Source organism: Marmota monax, unplaced genomic scaffold, assembly GCF_021218885.2.
Source record: "Marmota monax isolate L192 unplaced genomic scaffold, Marmota_monax_Labrador192_F-V1.1 WCK01_AAM20220418_F8-fsc00002, whole genome shotgun sequence".
Taxonomy (NCBI): Eukaryota; Metazoa; Chordata; class Mammalia; order Rodentia; family Sciuridae; genus Marmota; species Marmota monax.
In genome coordinates, this window is record NW_026693571.1 from 12,244,741 (window position 1) to 12,265,296 (window position 20,556).

The 20,556-nt window shown below is 35.3% G+C and overlaps 1 protein-coding gene across 2 annotated transcripts in view; it reads right to left on the reverse strand.

Annotated features, from left to right (window-relative positions):
• Gstcd (glutathione S-transferase C-terminal domain containing) overlaps nucleotides 1–20,556 on the reverse strand; it is a 209,269-nt gene that overhangs the window by 170,016 nt on the left and 18,697 nt on the right. For both annotated transcript variants that reach the window (XM_046459202.1, XM_058583789.1), the window contains exons 4-5: nucleotides 6,633–6,884; nucleotides 3,324–3,417 (exon numbers count right to left, since the gene is read on the reverse strand). In XM_046459202.1, the coding sequence (XP_046315158.1) occupies nucleotides 3,324–3,417; nucleotides 6,633–6,884 (346 nt within the window). The remainder of the gene's footprint in view (nucleotides 1–3,323; nucleotides 3,418–6,632; nucleotides 6,885–20,556) is intronic.

Consider the following 20,556-nt stretch of genomic DNA (forward strand, 5'->3'; position numbering starts at 1 on the left):
CAAGTTAAAAAAAAAGGTATTTGTAGTTTTAATTCATTCTATTTAATACCTATCCATAGGAATTTTATAATCAAAGTAATTCTACTGGAGAAGGAAAACATGCATGTAAATAAGTATAACGTAAAAGAAGCATAATGTAAGTATCAAAAATGAAGTATAAGAAAGCACTAAAGGAATGTTGAGAGGGAGTTATTAATTCATATCACTATATTAGCTAAATTTAACATTTATAATTTACTAGTCATGGTACTTAGTGCTTAATTCATGGAATATATCAATAATCCTATAAGACATATTACTATTATTATTCCATTCTATAAATGAGGCAACTGAAGCATAGAAAAGTTTAATATCTGGCTATAGAGTATCTAGCTAGGTGGCTGCACAGCTAGTTTTCAAATTCAGGCAAGTTGATACCATGGTAGAAGGCTTAATGAAGGAAGAAGCATTTGAATTGACCCTTAAAAGATGCTTATACTTTCAGCCAGCAAGAAAAGCTGAAAAGACAATACTCAAGACTGCTAGAAAAATAAAAGTGAGGACATGGAAATATTACAAATAAAATGTATAAAAGAAACTGAACAGTTAAGGGAGGGTATGTAAGATGTGAGGAGAGAAGCAGGGGGCAGATTGAATAGATTCAAAATTAGATTCCATCTTGAGGATTAACACAGCCTTTGTCAGTAAAGGGAATGATTATTAAAGGGAATAATATGCACCAAATTTTTCATGTAGTTCAATAGATTTAGTAGAAGGAAGGTCTTTGAGACATCCACATGAACCAAGTATCAACAAAATTTTATTACAATAAAATCTGTCCTAAAAGTTAGTATAAGAACATAAGTAATGTGTTCTTGTAACATTCATAGTGATCCTCCATGACCTAATATAATAATTTTATTTCACAAAGATCCTACCATCATGGAATGTTGGAAACTGCCAGATCTGAAAACAGCAAATTTAAAATGCTACAACACTGCCAGAGTTTAACGAAGTCTACAGCTTTTTAGGAAACATTAAATGAAATGTGCATAAGCATGTAGCTCTGCTATTTCAGTTCATTCCTTGTCAAAATATTTATGAAAACAAGATGATCCAATTAAAGGAATACAATGAATAATATATTCAATGAACTCTTACAAACAAACCAGAAAAATGACTGGCATGAATGCTTAATGTTAGATATTCTTGAAATGGCAGTTGACATATGATTGTTCTTATTAATAATAGAAAATACTTTGGTTCTATGGTTAGTTAGGCATAAAGAAAAATGTAACATTTAGAAAATTTTTCATTTCTAAATAAATATAAATATTGATGAAAGTCTGATTTTTATTTCACTTATTATTATTATTATTTTTTTTTTTTGGTGCTGGGGACTGAACCCAAGTCCTCATGCATGGTAACTACATGCTCTATCATTTAGTTATACCCCTAGTCTGAAAGCCTGAATTTTTTTATTTAGTAAACTGTAAGTTAATCAAAATTTATATCATAACCAAACAGTATATAAACAAAATCCAATTGCTAGTTATCATAAAAATATCTAAATATTTGAAAGTTAAAAATCATTTATAATTAAAATACTAACAAATTCATTGGCGATATGTTTGTACATAATTACTAAAAGACAAAAGAATATCTATTTCATTTTTATAAAATATCCTTGAAGCACAGAACTTAATTCCCCAACATAAACTTCTTCTATTCTTTAAGAATTCAAATTATTTATTTGATCAAAAAATAGAATTGATTTATAAGATGGAAATATTAGGTAGTATCACAGACGAGAAGAATGTGAAAAGAGAAGGCAAACTACTTCAAAAAACATTTTAAAATCAAAAGTTATATGTTGTTAAATATAAAACTTATAAAAAGGTGAATAACCAAAGAAATAGGTCTTTGAACTAGTCTCAATTTTCCCCTTAAAAAAAAAAAAAGCTCTTTAAATGGTATATGAAATCCAGCAAGTATCTTTTATATGTTTAACTTGGTTTCCAAGATTAAAGGAAAACAATACAGTCTTTAAAAATGGTGAGAGGGTTTATAATTTGGTGAGAGGCTGAAAACTGGTATGATAATCTTGAACTGATACCGCAGCTGCCCTGAGAATATTTTCTAATAATTGGGAATGTAAATTTTAATAGCAGGGACAAAGAAGAAGCTAGTCCTTTATCCTTTGCTTGGTAAAGTGTTATAACTAATATCATAACATAAAAGCAAAAACCTTGAAAAGCTCTATTCCATCTGAGAATTGTGCATTAAAAGTGTGGTACAACAACAAAGGAAAATGATAAAAGAAAAGTTATCTATTTAAATCTCAGCTCCAGATAGAAAAGTTTAAAGAATTTGCAGCTGAAAAACTAATACTAAATGATCTTAAAGTTCTAATACTTTGAGAAACCTGATATAACAAATAAATACAAACACTTTTTGTGGGAATTTACCCTTAACTCAAATCGTATAAAATCTTACAATTGAGATAACCCAAAACTGAATAAGACACCAGGAATAAAGTCAAACAAAAACAAAAAAAAAACCCAAATAGAATTAAACCACTTTGAAGATCAATTATTAGAAAGAATAAATATACAATATAAAATCATAAAAAATGGGAAATTAAAAAATAAACAAGAAAAGGTTATCAAAAACAAATCAGCTGGAGACAGTGGCATACAATATAATTCCAGCTACTTGGGAAGCTGAGACAAGAGGACTGCAAGTTGGAAGTCAGCCTAGGTAGAAACTTAACGAGACTTGTCTCAAGTTAAAAAGGGCTGAGAATGTAGTTCAGTGTTAAAGTGCCCTTGGGTTAAGTCTCCAGTATCACAAAAAAAAAAACAAATATAATTTCAAATAATAATATAATTATTTACCTAAATATCTATCAATAAGAAAAAATTTTTCAAATAATATTTTGAGCAGCTTGGTAAAATGGATTATGGACTATTAGATGATCAATGAATTTTTGTTAAATTTTATTAAGTGCAATAATGGCATTCTGATTATTTGAGATGTCATTGTATTATTAACAAATGTACTACAATATTACATATTACCTAGGATTTGTTTTAAGATATGCCAGCAAAGAAAAAAAAGGACTAAATGAAAAAAATGTGGAAACTATTAAATCTGAATGATGTATATATAAAATTTTTATAATAAAAATAATATTAAAACAACAGTATAACCAGAATATTAGATACAGACAAAGTGAGAAGTAGAGAACTGGAAGATGGATCTGAAGAGAGCATTCAGATTATGACAAAAACTTAAAAGGAAAAACAACAACAACCAAAAAAAAAAAAAAAAAAAAAACTCACCTTCCTTTGGACTCACTGCTGCAGGAAGACCATTCCAGTCAAGGGTCCAAGTAGGGCAAGGGTGGGGAGAAAACATCACTTCAATGCCATTTTCCTAGAAAAGGAAATAGGCTCTTTCCAAATTAATGAATCAATAAAACCCTGTTATGTTTTTAAAGACCAGATTTCTATTTTCTATACTGGCAAGGAGGAACACTACTAGCAATAATCATTGGATCTTTCACCAAATATTTAGTTATGTAAAAAACTACATGTTGGGGCTTTTTGTTATCATAGTTACTTTCCTATCATTTTTATGTTGAGATAATAAAAAGTAATGATATTTTAAATAATGTGTCATCAGTTATAAATATATGTGTACAGATAAAAATATTTTAATACTTGAGAAACACACATAATTAATAAGCCATCAGAAATCCATCGAATATCATGGAGAAAAGTTATTTGAGGATAAAACTTTATCAAAAAACAATCCACAAGAAAAAACAATCCACACAGAAATTATAAAAAACTAGCTTTGCATTATGTCCATCAAAAGGTCTATTTTTAAATTTATTCTGATTTGTTATACATGATGGCAGAATGCAATTCATTTCATATTAGACATATAGAGCACAATTTTTCAAGACATCGATGGTACACAAAGTATTTTCACACCATTCATGTCTTATACATGTACTTAGGGTAATGATGTCTTACTCATTCCACCATCATTCCTACCCGCTTTCCCCCTCCTTTCCCTCCCTCACTTTTGCTCTATATAAAGTCCCTCCATTCCTTCAATGCTCCCCCGCCAATTCCATTATGAATCAGCATCCTCATATCAAAGAAAACATTGGGCCTTTGGTTTTAGCATTATATTCTCTAACTTCATCCATTTATCTGCAAATGCCATGATTTTATTCTCTTTTAATGCTGAGTAATGTTCCATTGTATATATACCAAAGTTTCCCGATCCATTCATCTACTGAAGGGCATCTATACATGAAAACTGTCCAACATATAAGCTCCATTTTAAAGTACCAAAAAATATCCACCATATCTGTCTTTTATAAGGGACAATAATGCCTCTAGAAAAGGATTCCTCTGGTTTAACTAAATGGATCCCAACATTTTTAAGGAGGACCACTTTTTAAAATATTAAATTTTTATCAGGTTCATTTCTATGTTGGAAGTTGTACATTTATTATTTGATCTAGAGATACTGGCATGACATACACATGGATTTACAGACCCTCCCAATCATATTCTAGGTTCACATCCCACCATTGTTCAAGGTATTTTTACCTCTAGAAAAACCCTACTAAAAGAAAGATTTAAGGCAGACATGGTAGTGAATGCCTATAGATGCAGCACTTGGAAGGCTGAGGCAGAAAGATAGACTGAACCCATGAACTGAGGCCAAGCTGGGGAGCATAATGAGACCCTGTCTCAAAATTCAACAACAAAAAAAGAAGGAAGGAAAAGAAAATTAAGTTCTTAGAATTCAACAGTAACCCCTTTATATCAATTAATTAACGAGATTAATGTCCATTATGAAATTGGCTGTTTGAGTCTCAAAGGAAACAGTATAAAGATCCTTTGTTAAAACTAGAGATATCACTGTAAGTCTAGACATCTAGAGTGCTCATTTGCTTACAGAAATAAAAACACATCTCTCTGACAACTTTCTTCTAAATCCTTAATGTTAGTTACACTGAACTTGTTATTCCTCATTTTTATCATACAAGTATGTTGAGAAACTACTTATATCCCATAAAATTTACTCTTTCAAAACATACAATTCAATACTTTTTAGAAGATTCACAGTTGTATAGCCATTAACCCTATCTAGTTTTAGAACCTTTTTATCATCCTCCCCAACAGCCTTATACCCACACACTCAAGAGATGAACCAAAGATCCCTCAGCAGTTTAAACCCACCTGATCAAGCACATCAAATTCTGGATATGCCTCGATAACTTTTAAAATCAACTATATACCTACCCAGATATGGTATATAGCCAGGTGGTACACACCTGCAATTCAGTTACTCAGGAGGCTGAGGCAGAGGATTACAAATTTCATGCAAGCCTGTGCAATTTAGTGAGACCCTGTCTCAAAATAAAAAATAAAAGGGGCTGGATATTGCTCAGTTGTAGAACATTCCTAGATTTAATTCCCAGTACTACAAAATAAATAAATAAATAAAACCAGCTATTTAATCACAATTCATTGTTTTATCAGTAGGCTACAGAGTTTGGCTGAAGAGCAACAGACCTGGTGTCACTACTATAAAGTTTTCTTCTTCATTTCTAAATCAGTAAACTTTCTTTTCCCTAGAGAACTCAAAATACTTGCTGAAAAGAAAACTAGGAAAATATAATGAGAATTTTTCCAGCGAAACTCAGAACAAATAAATTATATCAGAAAAATTATATTTTAAAAAATATTCAAGGGGCTGGGGATGTGGCTCAAGCGGTAGCGCGCTTGCCTGGCATGCGTGCGGCCCGGGTTCGATCCTCAGCACCACATACAAACAAAGATGTTGTGTCCGCCGATAACTAAAAAATAAATATTAAAAAACTAACTCTCTCTCTCTCTCTCTCTCTCCCCCCCCCCCCACTTCTCTTTAAAAAAAAAATATTCAAATAGTCTATTAAAGACAAAACACTTTTTCAGAGCATTTCATATCGTTTCATATCAAAAGATAGGGGAAAAAAAACCCTATTGGAAACTTTATAATTAGTAAAATAATGCCCTAAAGAGAGAAATATATATCATATGTGTTCCTTTTATATGTATAACAAAAGCATTAATAAAACCAAAAAATAAAATAAAAAGAAAATTCAAACAATTCCAAAATCATAAATTTAGATAAAAACTTGATAAATAAATTGAGAAATTTATCTTTATATTTCTTTAATTTCAAAGTACCATCTCAAAATTAAAAAGACCAAGGCCAATACCTTGCAATAGAAAAACATCTGGTTAAAACAACACACTTGACCAGATATGATACTACATTGTTCCATGTCCCAAATATTAAAGAAACGTTTTAAGAAATACATTTTAAAATTTATATAAATGGGACTGATTTGGATCTAAAGATACATAATATTAAAAATATTCAATTTTAGTAAATTTTTAATTTACTGTTTAAATGCAAAAGACTAGCAAAAATATTAATCAGTAAAAAAGTAAAGTAAGATTGCTATAAATAAAATTTATAAGAAAAGTTATGTCAATAAAAGATTAGCAGTCAGAGTAGAATGCACAGCAACAATATCACATGGAATTTTGCAAAGAAAATTTTAACAGTTTAATTACCATTAATTTGGTCATAGTTGGTCTTGGTCCTCCTATAAATAAAGGATCATTTTGCTCCTCCACACCTGGGACCTCAGTTAAATTCAGATGTTGTTCACCTGAAGTAGTCAACAACTCTGGAAAATGGAGAAACTGGATCCCACACTTAGAAGCTGCTGTTTTTACTCCTGGAACTTCCTGAATCCTCTGGTACCAAGCTGCAAGCAGTGGAAATTCTATCAGCTTCTCAGAACATTTCTTGCATATAATTGCCTAGGTAGGAAAAGGATAAAACACATTATTATGTATTTTTGTTTATAGCAGCTGTATTGAGGTTAACTTTCAGATCATAAAATTCACACATTTTAAGGATACAGTTCAAGCAATCCATTTTAGTAAATGGGGTGTTTTTGGTTTTGCTTATCCATCCACTAATTGATGTATACTTGCATATTTCTAGTTCCTGGCTATTACGAACAATGCCACTATACATAGGTGTATACCAGTGTTTGTGTAGAAATTTTTTTCACTTCATAAGAATAGATAATTCAGAAACAACTTTCTAGGTTATATAGTAACTGTACATTTAACTTTTAAATAAACCATTGAATTATTCTCCATGGTGGCCATACAATTTTATACTACCACTAGCAATGCACTGAGATTCCAATTTCTTTACATTTTGCCAATTATTGACATTGTGAGTAATTATTATCTTATCCATTCTTGTGGGTATATAGTTGTATCTCACTGTGACTTTCATTTGCATTTCCCTCTGATTAAAGATGCTGAGTTTATTCACCATTTATATATTTTCTTTGGCGATATCTTATATGTTTTTATCATTCATTTTGCAATGTAAGAATTGGAAATAACTCAATAGTAAGGAAATGAAAAACTCAATTTAAAATGAGCAAAAGTCTGTACAGACAGCTTACTAAAACATATACACAGATGCCAACAAAACATATGAAAAAATGCTAATTTGCATGTCATTAGAGAATTGCATATTAAAACAAGGAGGTATTACCACGTATTTGTTATGGTTTACATATTAAGTGTCTCCCAAAAGCTCATGTGTGAGACAATGCAAGGAGATTTAGAGGTGAAATGATTGGGTTATGTGAGCTTTAACCCAATCAGTGAATTAGTCCCCTGACAGGTGTTATATAGGTAGGGTGTGGATGGAGGAGATGGGTCCCTGTGGGTGTGCCTTTGGGGTTTATATTTTGTGTTTTGTTGAGTAAAGGTGGGAGTAAAACTGGGGCTTTAAGGAAGTTGTACTTGTTAAAAACATTGCCAATATGTAATACTAGAATAAATAAAAATCTAGAACATTGACTACACCAAATGGTAGTGAGGATATGGAACATTAGAAATTCTCCTTCTATGCTGGGATACAGATTGTAATATACTGTCACGACTTATAAAGACAGTTTGGCAGTTTCTTACAAAATGAAATATACTGTTACTATTCAATCTATCAGTCATGCTCTAGAGTTGAAAAATTATGTTGTCAGCTTATAATAGCTATATTCATAATTCTCAAGAAGATATACCAATGAAAAAATGAGGTATCATCTCAATCTACTTAGAATATTTATCATCAAAAAGACAAAAAATAAAAAATCATAGTGAGAATTCTGAAAAAGGGAAACTCTTACACACTGCTAGTGGGAATGTGAATTAGTACACCTATTATGAAAACCAGTATGGAGATTCCTCAGAAAACTAAAATTAGACCTACCATATGATCTAGCACTTCCACTACTGAGTATATATCCAAAAGAGATGTAATCATTATACAAAAAAGATACTTGCTCCCCCATTTTTATGACAGCACTATTTGCAATAGTCAAAATATGGAATCAATCCAGATGCCCTTCAATGGATGCATAAAGAAAATGTGGAGGCTAGGGTTGTGGCTCAGAGGAAGAGCACTCGCCTAGCATGTGTGAGGCACTGAGTTCGATCCCCAGCACTACATAAAAATTAAATAAAGGTATTGTGTCCACCTACAACTAAAGAATAAATTTAAAAATAAAAGAAAGAAAATGTGATACATTTCCTCAATGGAATAATATTCAGCCACAAAAGAATGAATTCTGTCATTTACAACATGGATGGAAGGTCATTATACTAAGTGAAACACGACTGCTATGTGTTCGTACTCATTTGTGGAAACTAACAAGTCAACCATGTAGAGGATGGAATGGAATAGAGGCAGGAGGGAGGAAAGATAAAAAGAAGTCACTGAGGGACAACAAAAGCACAGGGTAATCACTTCTGATTCTTCTTTGGCACAGTAGAGTAATAAATGAAACAACCTATTATATATTTCAAAATGACTAAAAAAGAATAATATATCTAACACATAAAAATGATTAATGGTTGAAGACGGAAATGCTTATAACCCTAATGTGCTTATGACATATTGTACATATATATTGAATTACCATAATGTATCCCATAAATATGTACAAATTAAAAATAATTTTAAGATTTCAAAATGAGATACTTGCTGAGATAAGGACATTAAAGTAAAATAATAAAAAATAAAATTATGTTTAGAAATGGAAAAGGTAACTATAGTAGTCCCTCCATTATGTGTGATTTTTGTTTTCAAAGTTTCAGCTCTCCAGTTCAAAAATACTATGTGGAAAATTCCAGAAATAAATAATGCATAAGTTTTAAATGCCATGCCTTTCTGAGTAGCATGATATAATCTCATGCCACCCTATTCACACTTGCTCTGGATGTAAATCACTCCTTTGTTCAGCATATCTACACTGAATGTGTTACCAGTTCATTAGTCACTTAGTAACTTATTTACCAGATCAACTATCACAATATTGCAGTGCCTATGCTCAAAAGTGATTCTTACTTAACAATATCCCCAAAGTACAATAGCTGTGTTCCTGGCAATTTGGATATGCCAACGAAGCCATAAAATGCTTTCTTTCAGTGAAAGTACAAAAGTTCTAGATCTAATAAGGAAAAGAAAACAGTAATGCTCCGGTTGCTAAGACCTAAGGTCAGAAGAAATCACATGAATTGTGAAGGAGGAAAAAGAAATTTGTGCTAATTTTCCTGTTGCACATCAAATTGCAAAAGTTATGGCCGTGATGCATGATAAAGAGCTTAAAGATAGAAAGGCTTTAAATTTACGTATGTGTATATGGGGAAAACAGTATATATAGGATATGGTACTATCCATGGTTACCATCCACTAATGGTCTTGAAGCATATCTCCTATAGGTAAAGCAGCACAACTATAGCACTATTCAGATGATATTTTTATAAAGCAGTATGTAAATAAGGTTTTAATTCATTTAAGTTAGGAAATGTGAAGTTCTTACTCTTTATCCAAATTAATATTATTTTGGTTTTTTTTGTCATATGCTTTCTCTCTAGCACTACCACCAAATCAATTTCTTCCCTCTTTGAGACCACTGTTTCCATATAAACAGTTAAACCGTCACAAACACATTATGGCTTATGATTATGAACAAATACATGAGAAAAAGGTCAAGTTATAGAAAATCTCTACAAATATATCTAGAAATTGGTTTGAGGGCAAGAGCCAGAAAAATTAATAAAAAATCACATTAAATGTATTCTTCTGTATTTTAACTGGACTTAAAATAAGCAGCAGTTGTTTATAAGGATATAGACTATCTCTAACTCTCATTGAGTACTGCAAGCACTTAAAACACTGCCTTGCAAATAATAGTAACTCTGTTGAGCAAAGAACAAATAATCAAGGATTGATTTATTTTCTTTAGATAATTCCTTAAGCTAGTGTTTTTCAAATTGTTGTTTATGATCCATTGGGAGGTTGACAAATCAACAACCAATGAATAGTGTTTGTGTTTTCTTAGGTACTTATTTATTTTTGTGATGCTGGGATCAAACCCAGACCTTTGGGTATGCTAAACAAGTGTTCTACCACTGAGCTATATTCCTAGCTTTACTTATGAAATAACTTACTACAAGATGTATACTCTGATATTTTATATTTAATGTTTTTGTAAACGCCTTATGGGAATTAGGGACCCGGCTAGTGGTAGAGTGCTTGGCTAGCATGTGGGAGGCCTTGGGTTTGATCCTCACCACCAACAGAAAAAAAAAAAGTTATTTTGTAAGTATTTATGAGCATAAGCATATATTAAGGATGTGCATTTATTTGTATACTCAATCACTTCATAAACATATTATTTACTGTGAGTTAAAGTAAAAAAGTTTGAAAAATAATGTCTATATGGCACTCTGGGAGCCAAAAAGTTTATAATTCCAGAATTCTCAATTACCTGGAAATAGATTAGGTGCTAAGAGAACTGAGTTTAATACATGACAAATCAATTAGATCAGAAATGCTTTCTTTTCCTCACCTTTCTTTTACTCATCAGTGACTTATTATTATTTGTTAAATGTATGTGGTATCTTTCTCTCTTTCTGAAAATAAATTCTGATTGGATAACAATAATTCACATTTAAAAGAATGGAGGGGCTGGAGCTATAGCTCAGTGGCAAAGTGCTTGCCAAGCATGCAGGAGATCCTGGTTTGATCCCAGTATCCCTCTCCCACACACATAATTGCAGTTTCACTCTGCCTGACTGGTTGCCTAATTTAATCCACATGCCAGGGCACACTTATTAATATTCAGACAATTAGGAGATACTGAAACATATTCAGTAGACTCAAGAAGACATCTTTAAAGAGGTGACACTAATAAAAATGGTGTGAAATGAAAATGTGTTCCTCCACCCTCAAAAAACAAAATCAACAACCAAAAAAATCCCAAAGTTATCAGTTTTCTAAAATCAGAATCATTACAAATATCACAGAGCTCCTTAAAGACAAGAAAATAAATAAAATTTATTCTTAAAACATGGTTAAAACACTTATTGCTGACAAGAGCACAAAATGAAATTCAAAGTGACTTTGTAGATAATTGTATTAAGGAGCAGAAAAAAATGTGCTTGAATAAAAAGAAAACCAAAGATGTCACACATCTATATAAAACACCTTCTTTGCATTCTTTTCTAATCATATTAACATATAATATATTGTGTTTATTTTATACCATTTTCCTCACTCATGCCCTACTCTTTTGAAAGCATGATATACACAGCTCAAAACTGTTTAGGAAAAACAGGGTAAACAGGATAAAAACAGTAACCAACCTATTAAATGGAAATATAACCCCAGTTCTCTACTTTTTACTTACAAAAAGATCTAATGGTAGTCCCCAACTTCCTTAATAAGATTCCAATAGCGCAAGAATTAATATCAATAATCAATAAATGGGATGGATTCAAACTAAAAAGCTCTCAGCAAAGAAACAATCAGTGAGGTGAATAGAGAGTCTACAATTTGGGAACAAATTTTTACTACACACATATCAAATAGACCACTAATCTCTAGGATATGTAAAAAACTCAAAATCTTAACACCAAAAAGCCAAATAACCCAATCAATAAATGGGCCAAGGACCTGAACAGACACTTCTCAGAAGAGGACATACAATCAATCAACAAATATATGAAAAAATGTTCATCATCTCTAGCAACTAGAGAAATGCAAATCAAAACTACTCTAAGATTTCATCTCACTCCAGTCAGAATGGCAGCTATTATGAAGACAAACAACAATACGTGTTGGTGAGGATGTGGGGGAAAAAGGCACACTCATACACTGCTGGTGGGATTACAAATTGGTGCAGCCAATATGGAAAGCAGTATGGAGATTCCTTGGAAAACTGGGAATGGAACCATCATTTGACCCAGCCATCCCACTTCTCGGTCTATACCCAAAAGACTTAAAAATAGCATACTACAGGGACACAGCCACATCAATGTTTATAGCAGCACAATTCACAATAGATAAACTGTGGAACCAAATTAGATGCCCTTCAGTAGATGAATGGATACAAAAACATGTGGCATATATACACAAAGGAATATTACTCAGCAATAAAAGATAATAAAATCATGGCATTTGCAGGTTAATGGATGGAGTTGGAGAAGATAATGCTAAGTGAAGCTGGCCAATCCTAAAAAATCAAATGCCCAATGTTTTTTCTGATTTAAGGATGCTGATTCATAATATGGCAGTGGGGGGGTGGGCATGAAAGGATTAGATGAACTCTAGTTAGGGCAGAGAGGAAAAGGGGAGGGATAAAAAGGCAGGGGTCATGGAATTAGGAATGATGGTGCAATGAGGTGGACATCATTACCCTAAGTACATGTATGAAGACACAAATGGTGTGACTCTACTTTGTGTACAACCAGAGACATGAAAAACGGTGCTTTATATGTGTAATATGAATTATAATGCATTCTGCTGTCATATATAACAAATTAAAATTTTTTAAAAAATGAAAAATAGAACAAGTGGGTTAAAGTTAAAACTCCTAAAGATAGGAGAGGACAAGGTAGGCATATATTTATCACTAAATAAGTGGGATCCATTGTTTTTGCACTATGCCAACAAATAGATCCCCATTTTGTTTCCAACTTTATGTTAATGAAGACATTGAAAGAGGTAATTATTATAGATATTTTTACTCAAAACCAATTTTAAAAGAGGAATGATTTATTTGTGTTTTTTTTAATAAAGAAGCTTCAAAGTATTAGAAGTTAAAATATATATAATTAAATTACGTGTTCAAATTACAAAATGATTTCTTAAAGTGGCAACTTCCCTGACTTATAGGAATAAAATAACCTTTCAAGTAGTTCTATCCAAGTCTACCTGTTTAGTAGCAGCAAATAAAAAATAACTACACAATTTTCTGTAGAACAGCAGGATTTTGCCCTAGAGTAGCTATTCATTGCTACTTCTCCCATATGCTTGATATACTACCTCCTGGAGGATTCAACAAATGAATTAAAGGGGGAAGGGCATAAAAAGTTCACTTTAACTTATTTCCTTATAAATTATTTCTAAAACTTCACACAGGAGAGAGTATTGTCAGGCTATTCCCGTGAAGAAGTGTACTGGGTGCCATTGGGGATTAACTTTGTAAACTAATATCTACTGAACTACTTGGAGGAGGCTCATATACAACACCTCAACCACTGAACCTGATATTGTTCTATCTCTTTGTTTTATTTTGTTTAAGGGAACGAGGCAAAAGAACTGAACAAAAGAACTAAATAGAACTAAACAGAAATTTTCCAGTAGAAGAAATACAAAAGGCCAATAAACACATGAAAAAAATACTCAATATCTCTAGCATTCAAGGAAATGCAAATCAAAACTACATTAAGACTTCATCTCACTCCAATAGCAATAATTAATAGAATAGCAATAATTAATAATACAAACAATAAATGCTGATGAGCTTGTGGGGAAAATGGAACAATTGTACATTGTTGGTGGTACTACAGACTGGTACAACCACTCTGGAAAACAATTTGGAGATTTCTTTAAAAACTAAGGATGGAACCACCATATGACCCAGCTATCCCTGTCCTGGGTATTTTCCTAAAAGATCTAAAATTGGCACTTCACAACACAGACACATAAATGCTTATAGCAGCCCAATTCACAATAATTAAATTATGGAGTCAACCCAGATGCCTGTCAATAGATAAATGTATTAAGAAATTGTGATATACACATATATATGAATTAAAGGGTGAGGAACATAAAAAGTGCACTTTAACTTTTTTCCTCATAAACTATTCCTAAAACTTCACAGAGGAGAGAGTATTGTCAGGCTCCTCCTGTAAATACACACACACACACACACACACACAGACAGTGGAGTTCTATTCCACCATTAAAAAGAATGAAATTGTGGCATTTGCTGGTAAATGGATGAAAATGGAGAATAGCATAAGTGAAATTAGCTAAACTCAGAAACTAAAAACAGTCAAATGATTTCTGTCATGTGGAAAATAGAGAAAGAAGGAAAAAAGAGTAAATAAAGAACCTATCAAATACAAATTAATAGATAAGTGAAAGGAAGTCTAGTAGAGTAAAGGAAGGAACAGGGAGGGGTGGAGGAGGGAGGATAGGTGGAAAAAGGGGGATCATGTATAAGTTTGTTGAGGTGAACCCAACTATTATGTAACCATAATGCTCTAATAAAAAAATTAGAGAAAATTAAAAAAATAAAAAAGGAGAAAGAGGCATTTTCCTACCAATTTTGACTTCTGGTAATCCAAATTTTAACTTAGAAAAAATGACTTTGGCTCTTTTGTGTCCTTGACCTTATTCTTGAGGCTAAATATCCTGACCCTGGGTTCAGTTCTATAATTCCAATCCAAACCTAGTACCTTTATTATTGATCATAAACTTGATCATGATTTAATAATCTGGACTATGAATGGAGTCATTCATCTGAATGTGTGCTGACACAAGCACTTTGCTTGGCAATGTAGCCATTCTGAACTAAAATGATAACTACATTACCCAGAGTGACATGAAGGAGGAAAATATAATAGAAACAACATCAAGGCACTGGCAAAGAAATATGAATTCCTGAAGGAAAATGTGCAGATTCAGGAAAAAGGAAAATATTTTGAGAATTAATTCAATATTATATTTCAAAAAAAGAAATTAATCATTCATTCATATATATATATATATATATATATATATATATATATATATATATATGGCTAAATGTACACATTTTCCCCTATTTTAACCTGACATGAAAGCAAACTATCACAGTATCAGGTAAATTTACTCAGTAGTCAAGTACATGTCCTATTTGAGAACATCATGTCCATTAGGAATCTTTGGATTAAATTAATACTAAGATAAATTATATTTAAGTGAAACGCAAACCTGCTAAAATGAATATGGCCATCTGGATGAGCTAAAATAATCTTTCGGTAGGTAATTCCTTTTTGTTTTATGGAGTTTAAAATCAAGTACTCAGGTCTCTTCCATTACCTTACTTTCTTTGTAACACTGTTATTTTTTATAAATATTATTTGTTTGTTTACTTGTTTATTTCTATCTTCCTCTACTAGAATATTAACTATGTGAAGGCTGGGACCTTTACTTGGCTTGTTTACCATTGTATTCCTAGTGCTAATGAAAGTGCCTGACATATACAATAGACTTCCAATAAATTCTAGAAAGAATGAATAATGTCACTTTGATTCAATTCTTATGAAATTAAAAACAAACATTGTTATTCATAGAAGTCATAAATATTAAGTATTTCATAATATATGAAATGACTATTTTAATAACTAAAGTTGGTAATAAGAAGGGAGGAGTCAGGCATAAGAGGATCTAGAAATCATATGACTAGGAAAACAAAACATTGACTTCCCTAGCTCTATGGATGCTGAATACATAAGATATTTGATATTTAAAATGCCTATCAACATTTAAACAGTTCCTGAATCTCTTTTACTTTCATATTGTTTAATTCTGAGATAATTTTGGTTGCCATTGCTGTTTTCCTTCAGTTTTGAAGAAAACAGAAATATTAAATAAGAAAACAATAGTTGATCCATATTACATAAATTTTTAGTGAAGCACCAACCTTCAAATACACAAGTTTTTCATTAGAAGTCTTTTTTGTCAGTTAGTAGAGATATTTGAAGTGTTAGTAACACACAATGAGAATAATATATAATATTATAATATATAATATCTGATTCTTTGGAAGTGGAAAGGGTGAAATGATTCAAAGAAAGAAAAACGCAGCTCTTAAGAACCAACTGGAAATAATCAAAAGGGATGAAGATGGACATTACATACTGCTCAAGGGAATCATACACAAACAAGACATAACAGTCATAAATATGTATGCCCCAAACAATGGTGCAGCTATGTTCATCAAACAAATTCTTCTCAAGTTCAAGAGTCAAATTGATCACAACACAATAATTTTGAGTGACTTTAACACACCTCTCTTACTACTGGTAGATCTTCCAAACAAAAATTGAATAAAGAAACTATAGAACTCAACAATATAATCAATAACTTAGACTTAACTGACATATATAGACTATTTCAACCTGCATCAAGCGGATAACACTTTCTTCTCAGCAGCACATAGATCCTTCTCTAAAATAGATCATATAATATGCCACAAAGCAAATCTTGGCAAATACAAAAAAGGTCAGATACTAAAATGCATTTTATCAGATCAAAAATGGAATAAAATGGGGGAGAGGAAGATGGCGGCGAGGGGAGTGCATTGCCCCCGTGTGCTGCTTCACTGTGTGGGAGTATGACAAGTCAGGACGGCTAAAGGCTATCTTGTTAGGAATTTCCAGCAATAGTGGGGTGCTCCGGAACCTGGAGGAAGGATTTCCATCACACGAGGATCGGCTACGGGGACTCAAACGCGAGAGGTTTGTCGCACGGAGGGTAACACTGCTTATTCAGCAAATCGCCCCGCGGCTAGAGTCTGCAGCGCGCGCTGGGATAGAGACGCAGGGTTACAGCGCTGCAGTTTCTGACAGCCGCGCAAGCACCGTACTCAGGGCTGAATTCTGGGTTCGAGACGGGGGAAGGAAGCGGTCCATCTCGGTTCTCCACACCGGTCAGACCACAGAGGAGGCCAGCAGCCACCATGTTGGTAAACTGACGTCACCTTCCCTGTTTTCGACTGACCGCAGCTCATTCAGCCATAGAACAGGTAATTTCAGGCTGCAATTCGCCTGCGGCTTGCAGACAGATTGCTAGGGTTCAGCGCCTGGGGGCTTCTTAGAATCTGATCTTATCGGAGCGAACACCGAGCGCGGGGCGGCCGAGTTCCGGCTGCCGGAACCGTCCTGGAACCGCCCTGGCCCAGGGCTGCGGAGCCTGCGGAGGCTGCTTCTTGGACCCTGCTACTATCAGAGCATACACCAAGCACTAAGCAGCCGAATTCCGGCTCCCGGAACTGAGCCCGCGGGGACTGCTTCTTGGAGCTTACACTTATAGGAGCTTACACCGAGCACGGAGCGGCCGAGTTCCGGCTCCCGGAACTTCCCTGGACCGGGGCTAGGAGCCCGCGGAAACTGCGTCTTGGTCCGGGTCCTGCTGAGGGCCGGTCAGGTCTCACCTGTTGCTTTGGTTGCCCGGCAAGGGGAACGAAATGCTGCCATTCGCATAGGATACCAACATGGCAGAGATCTGATGTCAGCAGAAAGCGGCGGAGGAGAGAACTTCATCAATACCAGCGGGGACATAAGCAGTTGGTCTCCTGGTAGGGTGGGTGAGGCACAGTCACCCGAGTCTCCTCAATTTGTCCTCGAGCCAGATGGGAGGAGCCGGGCCACCGCCAGCGCCCGGAGCAGGCCTAGCGGCTCGCCAGCGTGGTGACCACGTGACCCCAATTGGAGAGGGGGCGGAGCGGAGCCGCCACCCGCACCCGCAAGGTGGGCAGACCAGCGACCCAGTGGTACATGGGCGTGGTAGGAGGGGCAGGGCAGAGCCGCCCTTCGCGCTTGCAAGGTAAACAGACCTGTGACAGCCTGGCGGGTCAGGCCCAGTGGCCTGCCAGTGTGGTACACACGTCACCCCAACTGGAGTAGGGGCAGAGCAGATCCTTCTCCCACGCCCAGATCAGGCCCTGCCGGTGTGGTGGTCACGAGACCCCAACTGGAGTGGGGGCGGAGCGGAACCGCCACCCGTGCCCGCAGGGTGAGCAGACCAGTGATCAACCTGCAGATCAGGCCCAGGGGTCCACAGGCGTGGTAGGAGGGACAGGGCAGATCCGCCGCCCGCGCCTCCAAGGTAGGCAGACCTACAACAGACCGGCAGATCAGGCCCAGGAGCCTGCCGGCGTGGTACAAACACCACCCTAATTGGAGTAGTGACAGAGCAGAGTCACCGCCCGTGCCAGGAACAGGCCCAGCGTCCTGCAGGCGGGGTAGTCACGACACCCCAATTGGAGTAGGGGCAGAGCAGAGCCTCCACCCGTGCCCGAAAGGTGGGCAGATCTGTGACCGACCAGCAGGACAGGCCCAGTGGCCTGCCGGTACGACAGACACGTCACCCCATTTGGAGTAGGGGCAGAGTAGAGCCGCCGCCCGCGCCTGCAGGGTAGGCAAACCTGCAACCGACCGGCGGATCAGGCCCGGTGGCCTGCCGGCGTGGTACACTCGTCACCCCAATTGGAGTAGGGGCAGAACAGAGCCGCCGCCAGCTCCCAGAACAGGCCCAGTGACCTGCCGGTGTGGTAGCCACGACACCCCAATTGGAATAAGGAGAGAGCAGAGCCGCCGCCCGCACCTGCAGGAAAGATACGCAAGCAGTATGAAAAGACAAGGAAAGAAAGGACCACAAGCAATGCAGGTCAACGCAACTTTAGAAGAGGTAACAGCTGCAGCAGATGGAATGTCAGATAAAGAATTCAGGATATACATGCTTCAGATGATCTGGAGTATCAAGGAAGACATTAAACAGCAAAATCAGACAATGAAAGATCACTTCGACAACGAATTACGCAAAAAAATCCAGGAAGCAAAGGATCAACTATACAGGGAGATAGAGGTTATAAAAAACAAGCATTCAGAAATCCTAGAAATGCAGGAAGCAATAAACTAACTTAAAAACTCAATGGAGAATACTACCAGCAGAGTAGAACACTTAGAAGATAGAACATCAGACAATGAAGACAAAGTATTTCAACTGGAAAAGAACATAGACAGCTCAGCAAGACTGTTAAGAAACCATGAGCAGAACATCCAAGAAATATGGGATAACATTAAGAGACCAAACTTAAGAGTCATTGGGATACAGGAAGGTACAGAGCTCCAAACCAAACGAATGAGCAGTCTATTCAATGAAATAATACGAGAAAACTTCCCAGACTTGAAGAATGAGACAGAATCCCAAATCCTAGAAGCCTACAGGACGCTGAATGTGCAAAATCATAAGAGATCCACACCTAGACACATTATAATGAAGATGCCCAACATACAGAATAAGGAGAGAATTTTAAAAGCTACAAGAGAAAGGAAGCAGATTACATTTAGGGGTAAGCCAATCAGGATAACAGCTGATCTTTCAACACAGACTCTGAAAGCTAGAAGATCCTGGAATAACATATTTCAAACACTGAAAGAAAATGGGATCCAACCAAGAATTGTGTATCCAGCAAAATTAAGCTTCAGGATGGAGGATGACATTAAAACCTTCCACGATAAACAAAAGTTTAAAGAATTCGCAGCTAGAAAACCATCTCTTCAAAACATCCTCGGCAAAACATTACAGGAAGAGGAAATGGAAAATAACAATGAAAACCAACAGTGGGAGGTAGGACAGTAAAGAGGGGGGGAATAATCAAAGAGGAAAACAAACCATGTTTAGTAACAGAAATAAACAAATATGGCTGGAAGAACAACCCATATCTCAATAATAACCCTAAATGTTAATGGCTTAAACTCACCAATTAAGAGACACAGGCTAGTAGAATGGATCACAAAACAAGACCCAACAATATGCTGCCTACAGGAGACACATTTGATAGGAAAAGACATACATAGGCTGAAGGTGAAAGGTTGGGAAAAATCATATCACTCATATGGACTTCGGAAACAAGCAGGAGTGTCCATACTCATATCAAATAAAATAGATTTCAAGCCAAAGTTAATCAAAAGAGATAAAGAGGGACACTACATACTGCTTAAGGGAACCATACACCAACAAGACATAACAATCATAAATATTTATGCCCCAAACAATGGTGCAGCTATGTTCGACAAACAAACTCTTCTCAAGTTCAAGAGTCTAATAGACCACCATACCATAATCATGGGAGACTTCAACACAACTCTCTCGCCACTGGACAGATCTTCCAAACAAAAGTTGAATAAGGAAACTATAGAACTCAATAACACTATTAATAACCTAGACTTAATTGACATATATAGAGTATACCGCCCAACATCAAGCAGTTACACTTTTTTCTCAGCAGCACATGGATCCTTCTCAAAAATAGATCATATATTATGTCACAGGGCAACTCTTAGA